At 37.2% G+C, this 25,539-nt stretch overlaps 2 protein-coding genes across 3 annotated transcripts in view; both read left to right on the top strand.

Moving 5' to 3' along the window:
* Positions 1 to 1,273: 1,273 nt before the first annotated feature.
* Positions 1,274 to 25,539, top strand: part of LOC141606451 (glutamate synthase 1 [NADH], chloroplastic-like) — a 261,024-nt gene continuing 236,758 nt past the window's right edge. The window contains exons 1-22 of one of the 2 annotated variants that reach the window (XR_012526734.1): positions 1,274 to 1,927; positions 6,238 to 6,357; positions 6,991 to 7,104; positions 7,710 to 7,862; positions 8,208 to 8,308; positions 8,399 to 8,495; positions 8,917 to 9,026; positions 9,175 to 9,278; positions 9,522 to 9,701; positions 9,776 to 10,119; positions 10,207 to 10,277; positions 10,375 to 10,844; positions 10,939 to 11,808; positions 12,102 to 12,256; positions 12,529 to 12,690; positions 12,784 to 14,376; positions 14,454 to 14,672; positions 14,765 to 15,033; positions 15,142 to 15,447; positions 15,642 to 15,909; positions 16,041 to 16,298; positions 16,626 to 17,516. Coding sequence is in view for 1 of the 2 variants with exons in the window: in XM_074425578.1 (XP_074281679.1) it covers positions 1,553 to 1,927; positions 6,238 to 6,357; positions 6,991 to 7,104; positions 7,710 to 7,862; positions 8,208 to 8,308; positions 8,399 to 8,495; positions 8,917 to 9,026; positions 9,175 to 9,278; positions 9,522 to 9,701; positions 9,776 to 10,119; positions 10,207 to 10,277; positions 10,375 to 10,844; positions 10,939 to 11,808; positions 12,102 to 12,256; positions 12,529 to 12,690; positions 12,784 to 14,376; positions 14,454 to 14,672; positions 14,765 to 15,033; positions 15,142 to 15,447; positions 15,642 to 15,909; positions 16,041 to 16,298; positions 16,626 to 16,898 (6,612 nt within the window). In the remaining variant the exon portion in view is untranslated. Of the gene's footprint in view, positions 1,928 to 6,237; positions 6,358 to 6,990; positions 7,105 to 7,709; positions 7,863 to 8,207; positions 8,309 to 8,398; positions 8,496 to 8,916; positions 9,027 to 9,174; positions 9,279 to 9,521; positions 9,702 to 9,775; positions 10,120 to 10,206; positions 10,278 to 10,374; positions 10,845 to 10,938; positions 11,809 to 12,101; positions 12,257 to 12,528; positions 12,691 to 12,783; positions 14,377 to 14,453; positions 14,673 to 14,764; positions 15,034 to 15,141; positions 15,448 to 15,641; positions 15,910 to 16,040; positions 16,299 to 16,625; positions 17,553 to 25,539 lie in introns of those variants that run through there. The other variant, XM_074425578.1, reaches the window with a different exon arrangement.
* Positions 21,064 to 23,350, top strand: LOC141608650 (putative RING-H2 finger protein ATL21A). The gene is made up of 2 exons (XM_074427993.1): positions 21,064 to 21,837; positions 22,848 to 23,350. The coding sequence occupies exons 1-2, from the start codon at positions 21,084 to 21,086 to the stop codon at positions 23,273 to 23,275; spliced, it is 1,182 nt and encodes a 393-aa protein (XP_074284094.1). The 5' UTR covers positions 21,064 to 21,083; the 3' UTR covers positions 23,276 to 23,350.

Raw genomic sequence — 25,539 nt, 5'->3', positions numbered from 1 at the left:
ATGATGGATGATGATGAAAGAGCGAGGAAAATGAAAATAAAATGGTGGTTTACTGTTATCATCATTATTATCGGAAAAAGAAACGAAAAAAAGGTGTTGAAGGAGAGATCGGAAAAGCAAAAGAGGAACATCTTTACCTGCTTAGCAGGTAGTCCCTCCACCGATTCTAATATAAGGGAATGGGTGTAATAGTTGATACTATTGGTAGTTAAAATAAAGTTTGGAGTATTTTGAGAAGCACCATTATAGTACAGAGTATTCTTATTAAATAACCCAATTTTATTTATCTTAATGAATTGGAGTTTTTAGACTTCATTATACTAAACGTGGTTATACCACTGGACCAGAGCCTCAAGTATTTCTGTTACATTAGTTTATTTTCATGTATTAAAAGTTTAGTAAATCATTTTAAAAATTTGTAAAAAAGCAAATTCATTGTATTAGAAAAAATATCGAGTTACTCGCAAACTTTTTCATGCTTTAGCTAAGCCTTGCTCGATTTAACACGCAAAAAAATTGAGTTGAGCTCACATGAGCCAAGCTTCGACCGAGTTTTAATGGAGTCGCTTTTAAATTACTCACAAACTGTCCTGTTTTATTATCATTTGTAAAATTGTCTCGTATTGATTTGCTTGCAAAACTTGTATAGTTTTATATGAGAATTCTGAAACTGACACGTGCGTGCAAATTACATCATACATATCCAAAATTTGTTGAGATAACTCATACTGGAAATGCTCTAGACATTCGATGACAAAGACAGAGATGCGTGAGTATTAATTTCTGTCACTTATCCAACTCAGTCATCACTTCTCAGTCTCGTCACACATCAACAAGAGTAAAAGGAAAGAAATCTCTAAATAAAATGCCAAATTCACAAAGTATAAGTAATTGAGTAATTAATCTTAGGTAGTAGCTTGGTAGATAGACCTCTAAACGGGTAAATATGGTCAAATTCGTTTGAATTCGGATTGACAATTATCAAGTTATTTGTGGATCAGAATCAGTTTGCAATAATAAACATTTGGATTGAATCGGATTCAGGTCAAGTTCAGGCATCACCCGTCAGGTTTAGCATTCATTCTAATTACTTTGCTAAAATACCTCAAGTTTAGCTAGCTCTACCTAATTTCACCACATAATTAAATAGCCATAATTTAATCTTAAATCATAATTCCCCCTTTATCCAAAAAAAAAAAAAAAAACGAAGTCACTCCCCTTTCTTTTTCCATATAAAAACTCAACGACTTCTTCCCTCTCAAACGCTTTAAGCCTTTAACCTTCCATCTCTTCTCATTTTCCCTCCACTTTTCTCCGTCGCCTAACACGACGTCGTCTTATCCATCTCCAAAAATCTCCGCCTTATACGCCGTCGTTTCCGCTTTATACAACCATTGCAATTACGTTGACTTTTTCCCCTTTTCATAAATAACTAAATTAACAAAACAATCTGCAAATTATAATTGTATAACAACTAATCACACATTAATCACATCAATTAACACTTAATTACCGGAAAAAATTACGGTTGGAAGGATTAATTAATTGCGAAATGTCGACGGCGACGGCGGTAGGTTCGGTGTTCCAGCTCCGAACCACGTCGGTTTCCGGTTCGGACGCGCTGAACCGGAAACTAATAGTAAACCCGGTCAGACCGGTGTGCAGGTACGGGAGGAGAGCGTCCCGTAGCTACGCGGTTCGGAGGTCAGATATTGAGGAAAAGAGCAAGGTATTCGGGACGAGGTTACGGCATCAGATGTGGGAATCGATTGGGCCAGGTAGGGATCCGAAGCTAAGGTCTGTTGTACGGTCTGGACTTTCCTTGGTACCTGAAAAGCCGCTCGGGTTGTACGACCCGAGTTTTGATAAGGAGTCGTGTGGTGTCGGATTCGTGGCTGAGTTATCTGGACAATGCAGCCGGAAAACGGTAATATTATGTAAAATTTTATTTCCGCGGTTTCATAATTACTCCCTTTGTTTCAATCCGTTGATCAAAGGTAAAATGATTGGACCAAGGGAAAAGGTAAACAAATGATTGGACCAAGGGAGTACTTTCATTTTTTTTTTTTCACGTAGTTTATAGGAAAGTTCGAAAGTAAATCAGAACTAGTTTTTGAACCCGTGCATTTCACGGGTGGTAACGTAAAATATTATTGAAATTAAAAACTTATATATTTTTTGATTTAGTAGATAACTAAATTTTAGATAATTTTACTTTGTCTACGGTCTACCCATATTCTTTGCTAACACCTTATTTACGTATTACATTTCAATGTAATAATGTTATGCATTAGTTGTTATATAATTTTTTAAAGTCACTCCAACTTATATAAATTGAAAATAATAATAAGTATCTAAATTAACTTTTTGATAATTTATATTTTTTTCTATTTTTTTTCGAAAATATCAGAATAAAGTAAGATTGTTTCATGGTAATGAAATATTGTCTTCCGTTTCTTTCGTTAAATGACGCACTTTAATTTATAGAAAGAATCAAAATTTATGAATAGTAGCAACCGAATCATAATGCAGTCATATATATGTACCGACACGTGGTAAACTCATTATACAATCGACACGTGGCTTTGGCTTTAACTTTAAATATTAATATATAATCAGTAAGTCCCCATTCGGGACGGCCTTTTAAAGGCTACGAAGGCTGACGGATTATATGTGATCATTTTATGGTCGAGATATGTTATCATTGTGATATACAATATACTCATATATGATTTGATATGATGTACTCCGTATATAATATGATATAATATATGACACTTGTAAAATTCAAAAATATAAATGGAGACAATGAAAATGGGAGGGTTTGTACGCCTCTATAACTAATATGATTGTACGTCTTTTTTTAGTAATTAAGTCAATTTACAATTTTCAACCAATAATATTGAAGAAAGCAACACATTTAGCAAATCAATTCACATGAACCCATCTCAATGTAGTACCTGCAAGGTTATGGTAAGCTCTCAACATTATCTCCACGTAAATCGTATGCTACTTTACAGTTTACACTATGTTAATAAAAGGGCATAGATTTTTTTTAAAATAAAAAATAAAATAAAGGATCTTATTATTAATTCTGAAAAGCCAACACAAAATTGGACGTTACAATATAGACAATCGATTCGGGCACATATCAACCTACACTTTAAATCTTTAATAGATAAATCTAAAAGGTGCATAATGAGCAATAGAATGAGCCGCCTCATTGCCACAATCATTAGCGAAACTAAAAGAAACGGACTCAGAAATTTGTAACATCCAAAACTTCTTGAACTACATTTCCTAAGTAGATAGACTGGTGTAAATTGGCTGTTGAGCAGTGTAACTACGTTCAGCCAATCGGATTCGAGAAATACGGAGTTCAGCCCGACAACCCCATTTGTCTTCCCATGGCGAATCCCAACACTGCCGACTTAGCATTAGCCTCAGTGCCATCGACATTCCACTGCTACCTCATCTAAAGGTCATAGAATTACAAATAACATAGTGACAAATCATATAAACATCATCACAAATTCTAACATCACAGCAATGACGTATATAAAATATATATGTGCCATAGGAAACTTCTCCATAAGGTCATTAATTGTGGCCACTCATGTCAGCAGTCACAAACTCCCAAATTATTAACCAAATGATAAGATGAACAAATAATTCTACATTCCTGCCTCCATGAAAACTATGGAACAATTGTTGTTACTAAGAATGTGAACTCGTACCTCTCGTCAACCTCTGTCTTAGGCTGGTCAAGGTCCGTATAGAAGTTCCTCTTAAACTTTTAGAACCGATAGATGGGTACCATCAATTAAGTCCCTTGTTTTTACTGTTGTTGTAAGGGAGTAATTCCGAAATTCGTTGTTTTAAAATCCGAGAAAAATTATAAGCCATCAATAATAAATGGTACCCCTTCGTCTCAATTAATTTTATAATCCTTTTTTATTTAAAATATTTTAACCAATGGAAAAAAATGATCAAAATAGAAAAAAAACTCCATACAATCCGTGTGTAGCAACATAACTTGGCGAGAAAATTGCCAACAATATGATAATAACAATAATAATGGCAATCTATACAAATTCATGGTATTCTTTGTGCGTAAATAAACGTAAATACCTTGAAGAGTACATGATCAACTCAACCACACTCGACATTAGTTTGCTGCATTTTTTAAAAGACTTGATCGGACATCATTTTCAACAATTGAGTCAATCTCCCACCATCAATTAAAAATATCGAGATAAACAATAGAATTGAGATAGCAAACCACATGTCACCGATGAAGTTCCATGTAGTAAATTTGTTATTATGGAAACATAATACTAAATTGAATTGGAATTAGTTTCAAAACAATTCTTACTAACCTCCATTTTCATAGTATACCTCCCATTTTATGTTGCACTTTATGGCAGTGCTTCTTATTCTCAAAACAATCAGTGTTTCTAATCAGAACCAAAAGAAACCAAAAAACAAAAGTTGAATACATAAGTTTCATTTCCGAAGCAACATTTAAATTATCAAAACAAATAATGATGTTGAGGAAGAAAAAAATAGATAGCTTCGTACCAATAATTATATATGGATAGGAGTAAGGCATAACAACCGGTGGGCAGTAACAATAGTGCAACTGCGCAAACAATGAAGATTTGTTAAGCAAGAATGGAAAAATAAGATGAAGATGAATGAGAGGTCGCTTTTTCTTACCTAGTCTCCTCAAATGCCAATTTTCAATCCTTTGATATCTTGATCTTCCATTTCTCAAACCGTCTATTTTGTTCCACAATAATTAAACTGTAAAAATATCAAAAGATTAAGATTTGGAATCTGGCAAATATGATAGGAAAACATATTTTCTCTTTTTTACGCATATTTTGTGGAGGGTCATTTGTTACCGTAATTTGATTTCAGTTTTTTACAATTGTATGACAGATATTGACCTGATATTTAATAATGCACCTTTGTGATTGAAGTAAAAAGGAAGTGATAACGTAAATCTAGGGAAATAACAATATTTCCAAAGATTGATTTTAACGTGATTGGCTCCGAATTTATTGTTAATTGGCTCAAAATAATATTCCAAAAGATATTGATTCCACATTTTGTAATTGATTGTTATATTAATTTATGTGATTTGCTCATTTTTGGGTTGTGAAACATGAATTTGCCATAATTAATAAGTATACCGGAATATTTTTTTTTTTAATTTACGTTTTATATGTATTTGCCATAATTAATATAGCAGAATTTTTTTGTGATTGGAAAGATTTGTGATTTGTGATTGGAGGCGAGATTTGGCTACATATTGATATCTAATAAAATCAATTGTTAAAAAATATCTCCTAAAATAATGTTCTCCATGATTGATTCACGTACAAATTGATTTGAAGCAAGATTCACGTACAAATTTATTTGAAGCAATTTATAGTAGTTGACTTTTCTGTTTTGACTTGATATGGGCGAGAATATCTCCTAAAATATAGACTGTTGAAATGGGCGAGATTTTCGGCAATCATATAAAATCAAATATTAAAAAATATCTCCTAAAATATACACAGTTGATATGGGCAATAATACCATATAATCTCTCACGTACAAATGGAATTTCAGTTGATATGGGCGAGATTTTCGGTAATTTATATGAAATCAAATATTAAAAAACATATCCTAAAATATACACAGTTGTTATGGGCGAGATTTTCGGCAATTTATATAAAAATCAAATATTAAAAAATATTTTTTACATAAAAATAGAATTAGCAATCTTTCTAAAAATCATAAGCGTGATTTTTGGAATAAATGTGATTGCAGGTTTTTTGGAATAAATGTGATTGCCGTTGTTTTTTTTTTTTTTTTTTTTCGTGTGACACGTGGCATTTGATGGGGGTGTGCCACGTGGCGACTAATGAGGCAGACGGTTTCTGCTTTAATATAATATATGATTACATATGATACAGATTGCATGTGTAGTGTTATAATATGACACGGAGTTTATAATAGCTTATGCATTTCATTTAACTAAAGTCGTCGAGGTATATTGTGCTTATTTTGCAACTATCAAAAATATAAATGTTTCTAATGAGCTGATTTCTTTTAAAACGGTCATACCGTCATATAATGATTAATGATTAATGGATAATGATATAGAGTATTATAATAATTTATGCATCTCATTTAACAAAAGTCGTCGGATAAGGATTTCACTGACTGAATATGAATGTGAAGGTAACGGATGCAATAGAGATGTTAGTGAGGATGGCACATAGAGGAGCGTGTGGGTGTGAAGCAAATACGGGTGATGGTGCCGGTATTCTTCTTGGTCTTCCTCATGATTTCTTCTGTGAGGTATATAATTCTAAACAAATTAGAATAGCTGATGATTCTATTAACATAAATTAGTACTCCGTTCTCTCTTCGTAATCCATTTCAGTATATTTGTACAAGTATATGACGGGTATGTTTGTCTTAATTGTCTAACAACGTTATGTCACGTTCGATTGCACTGATAAAATATTTGTAAGATTAAATAATTTTATGCGGAAACTCGGTCAACTTCTCTCTTTTTTTTACCTGATTTGTACTTTTTTTCAAAAAGATTTGGTATCTTTGTCAGCTTTCTGTTTTTGTAGACAAAGATGGATATTTCATGAATAAAGTCAAAATTTGGAATGGTACCAAACAAGATTTCATTGTCAACATTTCAACAATAGGGGATAAATGAACTATATTGTTGAGATAATTTTTTCCCATTAGCCGTGCAAAATTGCTGTTATGCGTTGATAAACGAGATCATGTTACTCCTGTCGCAGTCATTTATTTACCGAAGTCCTCACTAAGAAAAAAAAAACGTAAACAATTGACAGAGAGTAAAGGAATATTTTTTTGTAGTACTTAAATGACCCCCTAAAAGAGGTTAATTTTTTTCCTTCTGTTTGTGGATTGATTGTATGATATCGTCTTACCATTTAATTGGCTTAGGTGACTACGGAACTCGGATTTGTGTTGCCACCTCGAGGACAATATGCAGTTGGGATGTTCTTTTTGCCTACTTCCGGGGGCCGAAGGGAAGAAAGTAAAAATGTATTCACAAAGGTAATAATTGTCAATATTGTGGAGGACCATTAGGGTGAACTCGACTAACGCTTTGTATACTCCCTTTGCCTCTCCCAATAAATTATGTTTGTTTTCAAATAGGTTTTCTTACATAAACATGTGCAGGTGTACAACTAAAAGTAAGTGTAAACTATTATCTGAGATTAACTACAATGATATACTTAAACTAGTCACGGGGATCGGATGAAGTAATATGTATTTTAAAAGAAAATTTAAGTTTGATCAGAAATATGTACAATAGCATGCTGTTCTGTGGTCTTTTCAAGTGATTTCTAATTAGCTTAGCTAGAATAGTACATACTTGACTTTTACCCTTGTTTGAATGGAGTTGGGAGAGAGTTGGATCGGAGGGAAATGGAGGAGAGGGTTCCTCCGAAGCAAAATCAAAATCTTTCCTACATTGGAAATGTTTGGTAGGAAAATGGTATTGCTCTGTTTCCCCTGCCTCCTTCCTCCCCCTCTCCTTCCCTCTTAATATTCTATGCAAACTAGTTCTTGGTGTAACATCTTTGAATAAGTGCGCGTGGTTTTCTGCTAAATAATTATCAAGCGGTTTGATTATTTGAAGGTTTGTGTTGCTGCAGGTTGCGGAGTCACTTGGTCATACTGTCCTTGGTTGGCGTTCTGTTCCAACTGACAACTCAAGCTTGGGAAACTCTGCTTTGCAGACTGAGCCTGTTATTGAACAGGTGTTTCTTTCTCCAACACCTCGATCTAAAGCTGATATCGAGCAACAGGTTTGCTTTTCAAATTGTCGTCTCTGATCATTGGCAAATTGTAGCTGCATGGATCTCTAAGTAGTACTACCTCTATCCTATTATATTATCCTTATTTGACCATGGTAGTCGAATGGTAGCGATATCTTGATACTGATTATGGAAAAATAAATGTTTAGACAAATCAGCCCGACAATTTCAATATTATATACATTTAGAGAAATTAATAAGCAAAGGCGTCATTGATTGATCACCATAGTCAAATTCGCACAATAAGAATGGGATGGAGGTAGTATGATTTGCTTTTGGGCCGTTTTATAAGTTTTTGCCTTTTCGCTTGCTTACACTTTCTGTTGTATTTCTTAGATGTACATACTAAGGAGGGTTTCTATGGTAGCTTTAAGAGCTGCATTGAACCTTCAACATGGTGCCAGTAAGGATTTCTATATATGCTCCTTGTCTTCAAGGTTTGCATCTGATCTCCCAGTGTTTGATCAATTGTGGTCTTTTCTGATTTGTGGCGGTAAGTTTACGAACCTGGTGATCGGTTGTTGCAGGACTGTTGTATACAAAGGCCAGTTGAAGCCTTCTCAACTGAAGGAGTATTATTATTGGGACCTTGGCAGTGAGAGGTTTACAAGCTACATGGCACTGGTAAATATATATTCTATTCACATCTTTCTCTGTCAGCTAACTTTTACTTTAACAATCAGAAGCATCGGATCTATGGGTAACGCTGAAGGTGCAAAGTTGAGGAATGATCTCATAAGTTCTTCTACTCCTTGATATTATTTGAATTGTCTTGCTGGATTGGATGCTCTGGGGGAGTTGGTACGGAACTCATTATATCATCTTTGCAGAACTGGTGCAATGCTCTCTATGATGTGCTTGAGGGAGATGTAAAAGAAAATGGGTATCAAGGTAGTTTAGGCTGTTCATACTCTTGCACTGAGAAGTACGATACTAGAAGTTCAGTTACAAGCAAATGTTTGTGAGATTGGTCAAAAAATAGTTTCACATTTTGTATGAATCAAAGATTGTCACCGCTGATGCATTTGGTCTCATCTTCTTACAGGTACATTCTCGTTTCTCCACTAACACGTTTCCAAGCTGGGACCGTGCTCAGCCAATGCGTCTGCTGGGCCATAATGGGGAGATCAACACTCTTCGTGGCAATGTGAATTGGTATCTAACTCTGGTCATTGTCATTTGATAAATTGTTGAAATTTTTGTGTTAATATTGTAAGAACCGAATCCTTCCATCTGACAATAATATAAGACCTATTGTTCGTACTCTCCTCACGTTTTGTTTTTACCTTGATAAACTCTTTAGGATGCGAGCCCGTGAAGGTCTACTTAAATGCAAGGAGCTTGGACTGTCAAAGAATGAAATGAAGAAACTTTTGCCTATAGTAGACACCAGTTCTTCTGACTCAGGTGAGGCTATCAACAATTCTTATTTATTATCCTTTTTTGTATGCACATTCTTTCAGTTTCTTTTGTTATGCACTTGTCTATGAATGACATCGGTTGATGTGGTGGAGATACGGCTTTGTTCTGCAATGTGATATGTAACGGGAAATAACTAATGGTGACATGATATTCCAACAGATGGATTTTACTGCAATGGATTTGCTGGTGTTCTGACTATTGTTCTCTTGTTATTTTATGATCTTGTAGGGGCTTTTGATGGCGTTCTTGAGCTATTAACTCGAGCTGGTAGAAGTCTCCCTGAGGCTGTCATGATGTTGATTCCAGAAGCATGGCAAAATGACAAGAATATGGATCCTCAGAGAAAGGCCTTTTATGAGTACTTGTCATCCCTAATGGAACCATGGGATGGGCCAGCTCTTATAACATGTAAAGCTTCAAGCGATACTTACTACTCTTGCACTATCTTCTCTCCTGCAATCTGACATTTTTCTTCCTTTCAGTCACCGATGGCAGATTCCTTGGAGCTACTTTGGATCGAAATGGTTTGCGTCCTGGACGATTCTACATAACTCACAGTGGACGAGTTATAATGGCTAGTGAGGTTGGAGTGGTGGACATTCCGCCAGAAGATGTGTCAAAGAAGGGACGTTTAAACCCTGGAATGATGCTTTTGGTCGATTTTGACAAGCACATTGTCGTTGATGATGAGGCTCTTAAAAAGCAGTATTCACTAGCTCAGCCATATGGGGACTGGCTAAAACGACAAAAAATAGTATTGAAAGACATAGTTAATTCCGTCTCTGAGACAGAGAGAATGGCTCCTCCCATTTCTGGAGCAGTGCATGTACGTATAATAGTTCTTGTTAGTTAAGGTTACGCAGTTATCTTGTGAGAAGTTCTGACGGGTATCTAACTTGTCACTTTATTTTAGGTATCGACTCAAGATGAAAGCATGGAGAATATGGGAATTTACGGCTTACTGGCTCCTCTAAAGGCATTTGGGTGAGAAATAATCACTTGATCAGTACCCCTCCTAACATGTATCTGAGACTCTTATATGGAGTGGACAACATATTAACATCGGTTTTATTTCTCTCAGATATTCTGTTGAAACCTTGGAAATGCTTATGCTTCCCATGGCCAAAGACAGTACAGAGGCGCTTGGTTCCATGGGAAACGATACTCCTTTGGCTGTGATGTCAAACAGGGAGAAACTTACTTTCGAGTACTTCAAGCAAATGTTTGCTCAAGTCACAAACCCTCCTATTGATCCTATCAGGGAGAAGATTGTGACATCAATGGAGTGTATGATTGGTCCAGAAGGTGATCTCACTGAAACCACCGAGGAGCAATGCCATCGCCTCTCATTGAAGGGCCCTCTTCTATCTACTGAAGAAATGGAAGCTCTTAAAAAGATGGACTATAGAGGCTGGCGCAGCAAGGTTATTGACATCACTTATCCCAAGACCCTTGGTAAAAAAGGATTGGAAGAGACTTTGGATAGAATCTGCTCTGAAGCAACTGGAGCGATTAAGGAGGGTTACACCATGCTCGTACTTTCTGATAGAGGTACTACATTGTCATTCTCTAATGTGCTTTATAGAAAATGAATGAGAAATTCGACTCAATAACTAATCTCTTTCGTCATGGTTTTGTCTTGTAGCTTTCTCACCAAGTCGGGTTGCTGTGAGTTCTCTGTTGGCTGTTGGTTCCGTTCATCAGCATTTAGTGAAGACGTTGGAGCGCACCCGTGTAGGGTTGGGTATTGAAACCGCTGAACCGCGTGAAGTACATCACTTTTGTACTTTGGTTGGCTTTGGTGTAGATGCTATTTGTCCATATTTAGCAATTGAAGCTATTTTAAGACTGCAAGTTGATGGAAAGATCCCACCTAAGTCAAATGGTGAATTTCACTCAAAAGATGAGCTAGTTAAGAAATACTTCAAAGCTAGCCACTATGGGATGATGAAGGTTCTTGCAAAGATGGGTATATCCACCCTGGCATCCTACAAGGGTGCTCAAATATTTGAAGCTGTGGGACTTTCTTCCGAAGTTGTCGAGAGATGTTTTACTGGAACCCCAAGCAGAGTAGAAGGGGCAACCTTTGAAGCATTGGCTTCTGATTCTCTAAAGCTTCATGAGCTGGCATTTCCTAGGCGAGTCCTTCCAGCTGGGAGTGCAGAATCTGTGGCGCTACCAAATCCAGGAGACTATCACTGGAGAAAAGGCGGTGAGCTTCACCTTAATGATCCCCTTGCGATGGCCAAGTTACAGGAGGCTGCAAGATCAAATAGTGTTCAGGCCTATAAAGAATATTCAAACCTTATAAATGAACTGAATAAATCATGCAATTTGAGGGGCCTTCTAAAGTTCAAGGAGGTAAGCGAGAGTATTTCTTTGGAAGAGGTTGAGCCTGCAAGTGAGATTGTGAAACGGTTCTGCACTGGTGCTATGAGCTATGGATCAATATCTCTTGAGGCTCATTCAACTTTGGCTATTGCTATGAACAAAATTGGAGGAAAATCTAACACAGGTACGCGATTACTCTGATTACATCTTCACAAATTTAAAGCCGTTATATACCTGCAAACTTTCTCAGGGTTTTTCTCTCTATATTCCCAAGAAAAAGCATGAAAGCATCGATCACAAGGCAGAGTTTGTGCATTCTGTGTTAACTGCTGTAGTCGGGCTGGTGTCTGATATTAGTTTTGTAAATTTCCTTTTCTTTCTGAACTTCCTAGTTCTCATTGTAGTTTGTGCAGTAATAAGGCGGCCTTGATAATTGGGTTTCTGGTTTATTTGACCAACTACAATCGCTTTGTCTAGGTGAGGGAGGTGAGAATCCATCTCGTTTGCAGTCACTTCCAGATGGTTCAAGAAATCCTAAAAGGAGTGCAATTAAGCAAGTGGCTAGTGGGAGATTTGGTGTATCAAGTTATTATCTCACCAATGCTGATGAATTACAAATAAAGATGGCTCAGGTAAACTTAGCATTAGAAGTAGTAGTAGATTTGCCACCGAAAATTAGCCTTTTCCAAACCTTCACCTCTACTTGATTCCCTGCATTCAATAGGAATGGAGGTCTCCACTTGTTTATAAATTTTGGTTCATGGACAGATGATGCTGTTTTCTGCATTACATCTTTAACTTGTACCCACGTTTTCCGAGTGGTGAGAAAATAACTTTTATGCTGAAGTTATCTATTGACTGTAAATCTCTATAATACTAATTTCTGTGGACTTTTCCTTTATAGGGTGCCAAGCCTGGTGAAGGAGGTGAACTTCCGGGCCATAAGGTCATCGGTGATATCGCTGTCACTAGGAATTCTACTGCTGGTGTTGGACTTATCAGCCCTCCTCCCCATCATGATATCTACTCAATTGAAGACCTTGCCCAACTTATTCATGACTTAAAAGTATATTCAATAAACCATATATATAGTTTGGTTGAGTTTTGTGCATGTAAAAGGAATCATAGTTTCTGATATTGTGTGTTTTCTGTTATACAGAATGCCAACCCAGGGGCTCGAGTCAGTGTCAAACTAGTATCCGAAGCAGGGGTCGGAGTAATTGCAGCCGGGGTTGTGAAAGGGCATGCCGATCATGTTTTGATATCTGGACATGATGGAGGAACAGGGGCTTCCAGGTGGACTAGTATAAAGAATGCTGGGCTTCCATGGGAACTTGGCTTGGCAGAGACCCACCAAACTCTAGTTGCTAATGACCTCCGTGGTCGTACAGTTCTTCAGACAGACGGTCAACTTAAAACAGGAAGGGACGTGGTTATTGCAGCTCTTCTTGGGGCCGAAGAGTTTGGTTTTAGTACAGCACCCCTTATAACATTGGGGTGTATTATGATGAGGAAGTGCCATAAGAACACTTGTCCCGTGGGCATTGCCACACAAGACCCTGTACTGCGAGCTAAATTTGCTGGAGAGCCTGAGCATGTAATTAATTTCTTCTTCATGCTTGCAGAGGAGGTGAGGGAGATAATGGCACAACTTGGGTTTAGAAAGCTTGATGAAATGGTAGGGCGTGTAGATATGCTTGAAGTTGACAAAATAGTTACCCATAGTAATGAGAAGTTGAAAAACATTGACCTTTCTCTTTTGCTTACACCAGCTTCTAGCATTCGTCCAGGTGCAGCGCAACATTGTATTCAAAAGCAAGATCATGGTTTGGACATGGCCTTGGATAATGAACTAATTTCTCTATCCAAAGCCGCTTTGGATAGAGCCCTTCCTGTACGTATTGAAACTCTTATTCGTAACACTAATCGTGCAGTTGGGACCATGCTTAGCCATGAAGTGACAAAGCGCTATCATGCGGAAGGGCTACCAATGGACACCATCCACATTAAATTAAATGGAAGTGCAGGCCAGAGTTTCGGAGCTTTTCTTTGTCCTGGTATAACTTTGGAACTTGAAGGTGATAGCAACGATTATGTGGGTAAGGGTTTGTCTGGTGGTAAGATTGTTGTCTATCCTCCAAAGAGCAGTGGCTTTGATGCTAAGGAAAATATAGTAATTGGCAATGTTGCTTTATATGGATCTACCGCTGGAGAAGCCTATTTCAATGGCATGGCAGCAGAAAGATTCTGTGTGCGCAATTCAGGGGCTAAGGCTGTTGTAGAAGGTGTCGGTGATCATGGTTGTGAGTACATGACTGGTGGGACCGTTGTAGTACTTGGCAAAACAGGGAGGAACTTTGCGGCAGGAATGAGTGGTGGCATAGCTTATGTGCTGGATGTGGACGGGAAATTCCGATCTCATTGCAATACTGAGTTGGTGGATCTTGATAAAGTCGAGGAAGAGGACGACCTCGTGACCTTAAGATCGATGATCCAACAACATTATCTTCACACAAGCAGCAAGCTAGCACATGAAGTCCTGACAGAATTTGATATTCTTTTGCCAAGATTTATAAAGGTTTTTCCTAGAGATTATAAACGAGTTCTTACGAGCATGAAAGCTGAGGGATCGTCCCAGGAGGTAGCAGGAAATGTGGCCAGTGAAGAGAGTGATGAGGTAGAGGTGCAGGAAAAAGATGCTTTTGAGGAGCTAAAGAAAATGGCGTCATTAATCTTAAAAGACCATGCTGAGGTGAATTACTATTTTATTAGGCTGTCTTGATGTTTCTTCATGAATCATCTTGGTTCACCTTACTTTTGAACTTGCAGAAACCAGGGGTAGTTGAGGAGTTCAGGCGTCCATCTCGTGTTCTTGATGCTCAAAAACATCGTGGTTTTGTTGCTTATGAACGTGAAGGAATTCAGTATCGTGATCCTAATGTAAGAATTGAGGACTGGAAGGAGGTTATGGATGAATCAAGACCCGCACCATTGTTGAAGACTCAATCTGCTCGCTGTATGGATTGTGGTACTCCCTTTTGCCATGAGGTAACCGTATATCTCAATACCTGATGGAGAGTATTTGATTTGAAATTAATACTTGGTTTTATGTGTAATATGGTCATTCTATGATATTGCAGGAGAATTCCGGATGCCCCTTAGGAAATAAGATTCCTGAATTTAATGAGTTAGTGTACCAGAACAGATGGCGTGAAGCTCTAGATCGACTATTGGAAACAAATAACTTCCCTGAGTTCACTGGCCGGGTTTGTCCAGCCCCTTGTGAAGGTTCCTGCGTTCTTGGGATCATTGAGAATCCCGTGTCTATCAAGACCATTGAATGTACCATCATAGACAAAGCCTTCGAGGAAGGGTGGATGATGCCAAGGCCTCCACAGAAAAGATCAGGGTCTGTATTAGCAGAATAAGTTTTTCCTCAGCGTCATTGCTTTTAGAAATGTAGTTGGAACCTTCACATCCATTTTCATGGTCTGATTGCTTCAAACTTCTGTTTCAGTAAAAAGGTTGCTATAGTTGGAGGTGGACCAGCTGGCTTGGCTGCAGCAGATCAGCTTAACAAAATGGGCCACCATGTGACGGTGTATGAACGTGCTGACAGAATAGGAGGGCTTATGATGTATGGAGTCCCCAACATGAAGGCAGACAAAATCAATGTAGTTCAACGACGGGTCAATCTCATGGCTGAGGAAGGTGTTAATTTTGTGGTTAATGCAAATGTCGGAAAGGATGCATTATATTCCTTTGATCGGCTAAAGGAGAAGAATGATGCCATTGTTTTGGCTGTTGGTTCTACTAAACCAAGGTAAAAATGCTAGGAGAATTGTCTCACCCAAGAAGTTTTGCGTCAGCTAGATTGGCTAGTCAAGTTATTGAATGGTGGTACTTATGACCGAGGTTCAAAATTCACCCCCCTTAAAATTTTCCTTGTGGCTCACAATAAAGGGTAAAAGTTCTGGTTTTGCTGCTTGTAAAGTTTAATGAGTGTGGTCTTTGCAGGGACCTTCCTATCGAAGGACGAGACTTGTCAGGAGTTCATTTCGCCATGGAATTCTTACATGCCAATACTAAAAGCTTACTTGATAGTAATCTACAAGACGGTAACTATATCTCTGCCAAAGGCAAGAAGGTTGTGGTCATTGGTGGAGGTGATACAGGCACAGATTGCATTGGTACATCTATCCGGCATGGCTGCACTGGTGTCGTAAATCTGGAACTTCTTCCTGAGCCACCCGTATCAAGAGCTTCAGGCAATCCTTGGCCACAGGTGAAGCTCACCTTCATACATTAATTTTCTGAAGTGTTTCTTCCAGCTGATTCCGTCTTTCTTGCAAGAGTTTCTTACGCGTAATAGTCTGAATTCAAGCAGGTTTCTAAATAATAACTCTTGTGTTGCAGTGGCCTAAAATCTTCCGCGTTGATTATGGGCACCAGGAGGCTGCAACCAAATTTGGGAAGGACCCAAGAACTTATGAGGTTCTTACAAAGCGTTTTGTTGGAGACGGAAATGGTAATGTGAAGGGTCTTGAATTGGTGCGCGTCCAATGGGAAAAGGATGCCAATGGAAGGTTCCAGTTTAAGGAAGTCGAAGGAAGCCAAGAGTACATCGAAGCAGATTTAGTTCTTCTGGCTATGGGGTTCCTAGGTCCAGAAACGGTTAGTGTCCGTAACTCTTTCCCTTATTACCCTCAAAAGAATAAAAAGGGTATCATTCGAATGAAAAAGTTCATATTTTCAAATCTCGCTCACAAATAAAAGTATTAGGCGAGCAGTCGCCCATATGGTGTGGCGTTGCTTGTTAAACAACGAATTAATATCTCGTAGGTCATCTGGTCTTGCGTTTTACTATTACTCCCTTTGTCCCTGTCATTTGTTAGCTAAGGAGAACAATTATAAGATCAGAGTGTCAGACAGTCTTACATAAGTCTTCGCTACACCGTAAGAGAGTTAGCTAAACCTTTGTACCATCAAATGTTCCTGCAGAATGTTGCTGAGAAGCTGGGACTGGAGTGTGACAACCGGTCAAACTTCAAGGCAGACTACGGACGATTTTCAACAAATGTGGAAGGAGTATTTGCTGCCGGGGATTGTCGGCGGGGTCAGTCTCTTGTGGTGTGGGCCATCGCAGAAGGGCGTCAAGCAGCTACTCAAGTCGACAAGTACCTCATGGGAGATGAATATGAGGTCGCGGTGGGCTCCTCATCAGGGCAACAGTCACTCGGCAAGAGGCAACAAGCAAAACCAGCAACTACGTAATGCAGAGGTGACTCAACTTTCACTTATAGTACTACCTTTATTTCAACAAATAAGCCTTATTGCTCGATTTATAGGCAAAGGGGTTATTGATTGCAATGGAGGGAGTACTTGTTTACGCACGAGAAACATATTGGAAGTCCACTAGAGTTGTGGTGGCCAAAAGCAAACGTAAAGAATGTGGTCGTATTTTAGATTAGAACAGTGTGCAGTTTTGTTTGTGTGTAGGTTTTACGCCTTTTCGTCAAAGGTTGGTAATTCGATTAGCTATGTATAGAGAATTAGAGATCGATGTATGTGACTGAACGGTTGGGACTTGTATATGATCCCTGATAGAAGTTCGACCCAAAATTGGAAATTATTTTATTTTATTTATCACTGTGTGAGACGGTCTCACTCATGTAACCAATCTAAATACTTAGATAGTTTTAGTTGACAAATGACACGGTTAACAGTTTGTCTCGACTGTGAGACCAACCGTCTCACCTAGGCTTTTGTGTTTGTGTTTTTATAGCTTGTAACTTTGTATGGTGAGGCCCCAGACAAGGAATTGGTTTAAGTCATCCAAGTTCGAATCTGATCCATTTTGAGCCATTTCTTTTTCCATTGTGGCAATGTCTTGCTATTTTTTTCTGATTTGAGATACTTGTCTTACGCAATATTACACGCTTTTAGACGATGGAATACATGTTCAACACATCGTTTTTTGACAGTTCATCACATCCCTACATGAGCCAATTCTACTATAACCATCAAAAATTCTGAAATAATAAAATTTGTTAGATATGAAATGCTTCAAATCTTGTATTGGAGTTTAGTTGCGTTTAGACCCGTCTTGGTGAAAGAACGCATATATTTTAAACTTTCGATTGACTTTTTTCCTCAACCAAAAGGTTAAGCTGATTGTTGGAGTCCAAGATCAACGAAATGCCTGGCTTAAAGTGTGGATGCAACTCGTGACCTTTTAGTCACATAGCTTTGATATCATGTCACACCAACCAAAATCTTAAGCTGATGGTTGGAGTCCCAAGGTCGATTTTATACTCTAACAGGTGAAGATCCATTTTGTGGGTAAAATGGGTCAAATACTACCCCATATAGATAGATGAGACGAGATTTTTTCATTCCCTAGGCGTTTTGTTGTTTGTCTTATCTATCTATTTAACCAGTTTTTTGTTCAAATACTCCCTCTGTCTCGGTCATTTGTTGTCCTTTTCCATTTTTGGGTGTCTCGGTCATTTGTTGTCCTTTCTATTTTAAGAATGAACTTGATGAGTAATTTGATCATTCTTATTCAATTTGTTCCACTTGTCATTTAGTTATTGGTCCTCTCCTCTTTCCTTGGTCTTTGTGCCAAAACGAAAGGACAACAATTGACCGGGACGGAGGGAGTATATAATATCCAACTTAAACAAGAATTTGTGCTCTTCAAATTACGAGATCGAGTATTATAGAACTTGTCCTAGATAAACCGGTCAATCTGCCGTTTTCGTAACGCTCTTAGATTTAGTCCAAGAAACTGACTGTACAAACAAATAATTTCCCATCTAAATAAAGAGTTCATTCACTTTTAGGTTTTTATTATCAATCATTCATTTCTATATTTCCATGTAGATCAAAATTCAAAACAATATCACCAATACTTTCAATTAAAAGAAAAAAAAATATTAGTAGACACAGAGAAATTTATATATTATATATTTCATAAACGGTAGAATTGATTCTAGAAGTCATGGCTTTGTGGATAATCTTAGCTATTCTAATTCCTGCAATCGCGATATCTTTAGCAGCTGGCTATGCCGCGGCAATTCAGGGTCCAAGGATCGGGGGTGTCGAACATCAGCCTGCTTCGAAAGACGTGTGATGGCAAACATGTGATCGACTCATCACAAGGCTAGTTAGGTTGTGAGTCGTGTATGAGACAGTCTCATATGAGAGAAGCATGATAGTTTCCTTATATATTCTCATTTGATCAGATGATCTCAAATGAGTTTTTTGTGACGTGTTGGTGCATGTCTATTTGCTTGAGTTTTGAGATTTTTTGGTTTGTCAAATTATTTGTTTACTTTTAATTAAACTACTCATAAAAAAAAATATTAAAGGCCAATAAATGAATGAGAAAAAGATATCTTGTGTATCCCATTAATTTCTTTCAAATTTCAATGATTTTTGGTGCCAAATTATTTTGAATGATATTGTTTGTCGCATTTTTTTTAGGGTATGTTGAATGACATTACAACTGATTTGTCATCATATATCTTGTATTCTCTATTAAAAAAAAATTAATAATATGTTTCTCGGTTTTCGTCTGGTATGATAATCTGCTGAATATCAAACATGCATATATCTTACTCATTGTCCCCTAAATATATTTAAAAAAAGAATTGGATTTACGTTTGCCATATTGATATGTTCATTTTTTTTATGTATGATGTAGTTTAACGATCAGGTGTAATTTTTTGAAAGATCTTTACATACATGTTTGTACACCGTGTTAGCGTACATCTTAAACAACGGCGAATTAAAATTCCGAAATTAAAAACAATATCTAAAAAATATTAAAATAAATTTGTGATGATATTCTAAGAGTGTATACCTAACAATTTTTTCAATTAAATGACAAACATCATGTTTGTAAGATACTACACAATATAATTAACAAATGATTTCCAAATTAAATTAATTAATATCACAAAGAAATCTTCTCAATTAACTAGTGCCCATGCTCTTTCAACTAATCATCTAAAGATAAAAGGGGTAATGTAACTCCCTTAAACCATTGTTAATCAAACAATTTTCACAAATTACACAAAATACTGAAGAGGACTTCGCTTATTGGTTAAACCTAAAGTATCCTGACAATAGATCGCAAGTACGAACCCACCCTCTCTCTTACATTATACTGGTCTTGCGACTCATTTGACACACACAAAAATTACTCAAAATAAAGAAATGCAATGTGGTTTTATCTACTACCTATAATAGTAGGATGCATTTGCTTAATCCTAGTATTATGCCTTTTATATTTTGCAAGCAAACTTAGGAATAATGATGAACCACAAGAAGAACCATCACTTGAAATAGGCCAACCCAATGATCCAACATTTAGCATTCCAATTGGGCTTAGTCAACGGGCCATAAATTCATTACCAACAAAGAAGATTAGAGAAAAGGACCATCAAATGATGAGCCCAATCCATAAAACTTGTCCAATTTGTTTATGTGATTATTATGTAGGAGATGTTTTGAAGAAATTACCAAAATGTTTGCATAAATTTCATGGACATTGCTTGGATAAATGGCTTGGGTCTAATAATACATGCCCGGTTTGTCGGATGCCGGTATTGTAGTATAAAATTTGGTATGGGTTCGAGTTGGTAAAATCATTAGACGTAGTGTGGATGCCCTGAGTTCAAATTCCATCACTCCATCAGCATCAGAAACGCCTTTGTGGCTGGCTCTCTTTATACTAAAAAAAAAAAAAAAAAAATGGGTAGAGTTCGAATTGGTCATTTATATTTCAATTTTCAATGTACTTATGGTTTAAGGGTGATTTAAATGCAAAAGTTAAAAAATTGTGATGAAGTTAGTAAAGGTGAAATGTGATGCAATAATTTACTAAACTTGTTAGTAATTTTTTATTCTCGTTCGTTAAGGTACTCAATTAATGGTTATGTATCATATTAACCTCTCATGCGAACGAAATAGGATTTAAAGAGAGAATAATACACGGATTTTTTTACATTATGCTGAAACTGATAGATGAACCAACTCAACCAAAACCTTAAGGTTATGGTTGAGGCCCAACTTTTATAAATATTCCTATTAGAAACTTCACATGAGAGAATAATTACGGATTATGAGGATTCAAACTTGAAACCTATTAATAACCAAAAACAAAAGTTGTTGTCGGCGTCTATTTTTCGTTACGATCTCATTATTTTTAATACTACTAGTTGATAAGGACCTCCTCACGTAATATTTTGATTAAAATCACCCCACCCTTAAATCCGTTGACATGGTTAATTAAACTTAGTCAATGTTCAATTGTTCATCCAATGACATCCAACATGACTAATTTCTACTAATTAAATCAACTAAATTAAATTTTTTTTTTTAAAAAAGTCAACATTGCTAATCGATTAAAACGATCATGTCACAACACAAATTAAAACTTCAATTTCACAAATGCAAAACCTCCAAAATTCCATACTTCCCTTCCTATTATCCATATTTCTAGCCTCTCTAAAATGCATACATGCAATAACGGACACAGTCACAGACACAGGCACAGTCGATAACTGCCTAACTCAAGTATGTAGCTACGACGAACCACTAACCCGGTACGTCCGATTCCCGTTCAGAATCCGGAACGACTCGCTCCCAAAATCGTGCGGGTACCCGGGTTTCGATTTATTCTGTGGTGGGTCCAATAAGTTATTAGTTGACCTTCCAAATTCAGAGGTATTCTCTGTTCAAGCCATAGATTATGTTAGACAAGAATTATGGATTAATGATCCTAATAATTGTCTCCCTAAGATGCTCCTTTCATTTAATTTATCAATTTTTGATAATTCACCGTTTACGCCTCGTCTTCAATCACGTAAACGATATTGGTTGTATAATTGTTCTAATGTTTATTTCAAGTCGTTTGGTATAAAAATCAAACCAATTCGATGTTTAAGTGGTTCGACCTACGGAGTCGCAGCTAGCCCGGTTAAGATAAATAATAATGTTACCGCACGTCTATGTGCTTATTTGGGTACTATTGAGCTACCTACGGGGTCGCAGTCGAACACGGTGCAGTCTTTGGATCTTAGTGGTGATATTCGGCTCTCGTGGGTCGAACCCGGGTGTGGTGGGTGTTATATGAAAAAAGGTCGATGTGGATTCAAGAGCTACTCTAGTTTGGAAGTTGGATGTTTTGATGTTCCATCCCATGGTAATTAAGTTCTAAACTACTGGTATTTTCACCGCTTTTTAAATTTTATACCGAAAAAATAAAATCAATTTAAACAATATTACTCTGTATCTCATAAATCTCTACCAATAACGAATGATTTTAAATGAAATGTGCAAGTATTTGGGTAATACATTAAATTTCATTCCCGAGTAATAGTTCGTATATTTTGACATGTTAATACTCCGTATGTTATATGTCAGCAGGTTAATGATCAACAATCAAGATATTTCGACTTAAAAAATTAAAATTAGACGATAAAAAATACTCCCTCTAATTCGCTATAATGTTTCCTCTTTCCCGAAACGGATTATTCAAGTAATGTTCTCTTTACTTTTTTTGGTAACTTTTACTCTTATTTTATTCATCCCTCTCTCCTATTACCAAATCCACACAACTCTTTTACTCTTATTTTATTACTTTCCTTAATATTTTGGCCCCACAACTCCTTATTTAACTCCTAATAATTCATCTCTCTCATATCAACAAACCCCATATTTTGTCTTTTATTCATTTTTCTTAAGTATTGTGCTCATCTTAAAAGCGATCATTATGATGAATTGGAGGGAGTAGAATGTAGCTATCATGGTAGTGTAAATCAAGGGCGATGCATCTCATCCATTTTTTTTATTAAAAAAATGGTCAAAGATTAGTTAATTTATAAATAAATGGTAACATTTGAATAATGTATGGAGTACCACTAATGTAAGAAATGGTCAAGGATGAACATACAATTGAGTAAGACAAAATAAACCAATCATGGTCTTAAAAATTGTCAATAATTGCACCAAAAAAAACAAAATTGTCAATAATTTATAATATCAACAAAAATTGAAAATGTTAGATAAAATGTCTATTATTAATTATTTTGTTTTATTATAAAATACTACTTTTACTCCCGCTAAAAACATTTTCACCTCTTATTATAAATCCTGATTACGTCACTGCTTCCACATGAGTAGTTATATGACAAACCCGTATTTTCTGTTGTCATTTTCCAGGACTAAGTAAGCAAACAATAGTAGCAATTGCTTTTGGAATTGCAGGACCATTTGCAATACTCACTTGTTGCACTACCTATTTTGCACTCAGAGCAATTTGTTCAAGAGTTAGGAGAAGAAATAATGCAAACATTGCAGTAACTCCACACCAAGAACCCGTCATTGTAAACAACGGTCTTGACAGATCGATAATTGAGTCTTACCCTAAGACGGTCTTAGGGGAGAGTTGTCGTCTACCAAAGCCTGATGATAAGAGTTGTCCTATATGTTTGGGCGAGTACTTGGCTATGGAAACCCTTAGAAGTTTACCCGATTGCGCTCATTGTTTCCATGCTGATTGCATTGATGAATGGCTCGAGTTGAATGCGTCTTGTCCTGTTTGTCGAAATACTCCCTCCAATTCTTTGGACGTTACTTAATGATCGAGGTTTGGAATTGCTTTATTAGTGAATAATATGTATCATTTTGTGTATATATGAAGATATACGGAGAAAACCTTTCTAAACATAAGAATAAGGTTGCGTATATATATCTATCTCGAAGACTCTAACACGGTAGAGCCATTGGATAGCGTTGATTAATACGGTTGTTGTTATTGTTGTATTATTAATTCTGGTCAATTCGGATTACAGGCTTACAAATCATACTCGGATACTCACTTTGGGTATCGGATCGAGTTATTCAAGTCGGGTCAATTAGACCAGGTTTCAATGTGAGTCTCACACATGTATGTGAGGTGAAAAATGCAACAAATCGTGAGGGCATGCAACACATTATATACGTATCCATCGATGTGACGCACCATAATAAGTGTTGTTATTGGAATTCCGGTCCATCAAGCCCGGAATCACCCACTTTTTCAAATTCCGGTTCATTGGACCGGATCAGACCGGTTGGACCGGACTAAAAATACAATTTTAAGAAAAAAAATGAAAATAACCATAATTCCGAGCATTCCGGTCCAAACCGGTCCGGACTGGAAACTGGAATCTTGGAAAATGGTGGACCGGAGACCGGACCGGACCGGATTATGCCCGCCCCTAACAGCCATTGTTACAGCTTATGGTAATTTATTTTCCAATAGTAGTTACATTTAGCTATAAAATGGTCACAAAACCCCGTCTTATTATTTCAGACCAAAATGACTCCTCTGATTTATTATATCAACTTCTGATTTATATAGAGAATCATCAGAACTTGAGAATGTTGTTCAAGTAATTACAACAACAAACTTATACGTAATTTACGCTTTACACACTTTGATTGGTGTACCTTATGTTTGTGCGTGTCTTTTAATAGTTTAGTTACAAGCTCATCCAAGCTAACCTAATCATAATCAACATTTTGAGGACAAAAATATGTTGTTTTATGGGACAATGGGACATGTCTCTCATAGCTTACCCAAGTTTGGAGGGCGAAACTTTTATTTACATTTTATTGAATTTTATGGAGTAATTTCGAATATTGAATTTGTTAACTGAGGGACAACGAATTTTTTTCCCAGTTAAATTGGCTAATCAACTTCAAAAGAACATAAAAAAAAAAAAAAAAAAAAAAAAAAAAAAAAAAAAATAGAAGGTATATTAGTCTTTAGGAAACATTATAGAATAAAGGTATTAAAATAGTTAATCAGAATTAGACTTGTGATGGACTCACCTTGATTTCTAGTCTGGTTTGATGGGTCTTGAGTTTGTGAACTTCTCAAAATGTGGTGTGCATACAGTAGAGCTTGCCAAATGAACGGGTCAGCCCGACCCAACTCGGCCATCGAGCCTCTCAAGTTCCGGCTCGCGCAACCCAGCCAATGACCCGCCTATTACCTCTGGTCGGGCCCGGGCATCCCACATCAAATCCGGCCCGCCCTTGGCCCGCCATTTTAGGCAAAAAAATAGTAACCAAGCTCGCCAGCCCGACTCGCCTTAGACCCACCAAGTGTCGGGTCCCGGTAACACTCTCTATAGCCCAGCCCGACTCGGCCGCTTCACGGGCCGGTTAAGAGTTTTGTCGGATGAGCTCGGCTCGAACCTGGCCCGTGGCCACCTCTAGCATATAGCAGTGGTGGAGAGAGGGAGGCTAGCAGGGGCGAGACGTTGGAAAATTTCAAGAAATTTAGTTAAAACCTTCGAATTTTTTCGAGATTACTTTATACAACTACCACTTCGCCCCTGCTGAAAATTTCCACCTCTACTAGCTTAAAGCCACTGGCAGATTCTAGTTTGTTGAGTTCTCCGCAGTGCGCTCATAGAATTAGGTACATGAAACCGGCCCACAAGCAAGTAAGGTTTCATCCTAAAACCAGTTGGTGATAGGAGGAGTAGCTCACTTACCTATAAACTAGTCCTTTTACTATTTTTCTACCATGTGGGACAATGTCTCTCACACAAATATGGGAAGACCTCAACATAGTCAATAAATAATACTTCGTATTAGTGATTTATGTTTAAACCATTTGTATTCGGAAATAGTTAATAATCTCTCTCTACAAACCCTAACCATACCTTAACTTTTTAAGTTCATCAAATAGGGGCTATTGAGCCTAGGGGTGAGCAAAATTTGTTAATCGAACCGGATTTGAAAACCGGTTCGATTACTGACACTTCAGCGAGGATACGCATGTTAGCGAGCTTATGAGGGATAACGGTGAAGGTTGGAATAAGGAACTAATAACGACAGTGTTATTGCC

The sequence above is a fragment of the Silene latifolia genome, chromosome 10 (assembly GCF_048544455.1).
Source record: "Silene latifolia isolate original U9 population chromosome 10, ASM4854445v1, whole genome shotgun sequence".
NCBI lineage: Eukaryota > Viridiplantae > Streptophyta > Magnoliopsida > Caryophyllales > Caryophyllaceae > Silene > Silene latifolia.
Note: the sequence above shows the minus strand (reverse complement) of the source record. Positions and strands in the feature narration are given on the sequence as shown.

Excerpts from the sequence above, each read along its gene's own strand:
- LOC141608650 (XM_074427993.1), top strand. The coding sequence starts at position 21,084 with ATGCAAAACCTCCAAAATTCCATACTTCCCTTCCTATTATCCATATTT. Across the intron at positions 21,838-22,847 it reads TTTTGATGTTCCATCCCATG|ATTTTCCAGGACTAAGTAAG; the intron begins GTAATTAAGTTC and ends TTTTCTGTTGTC.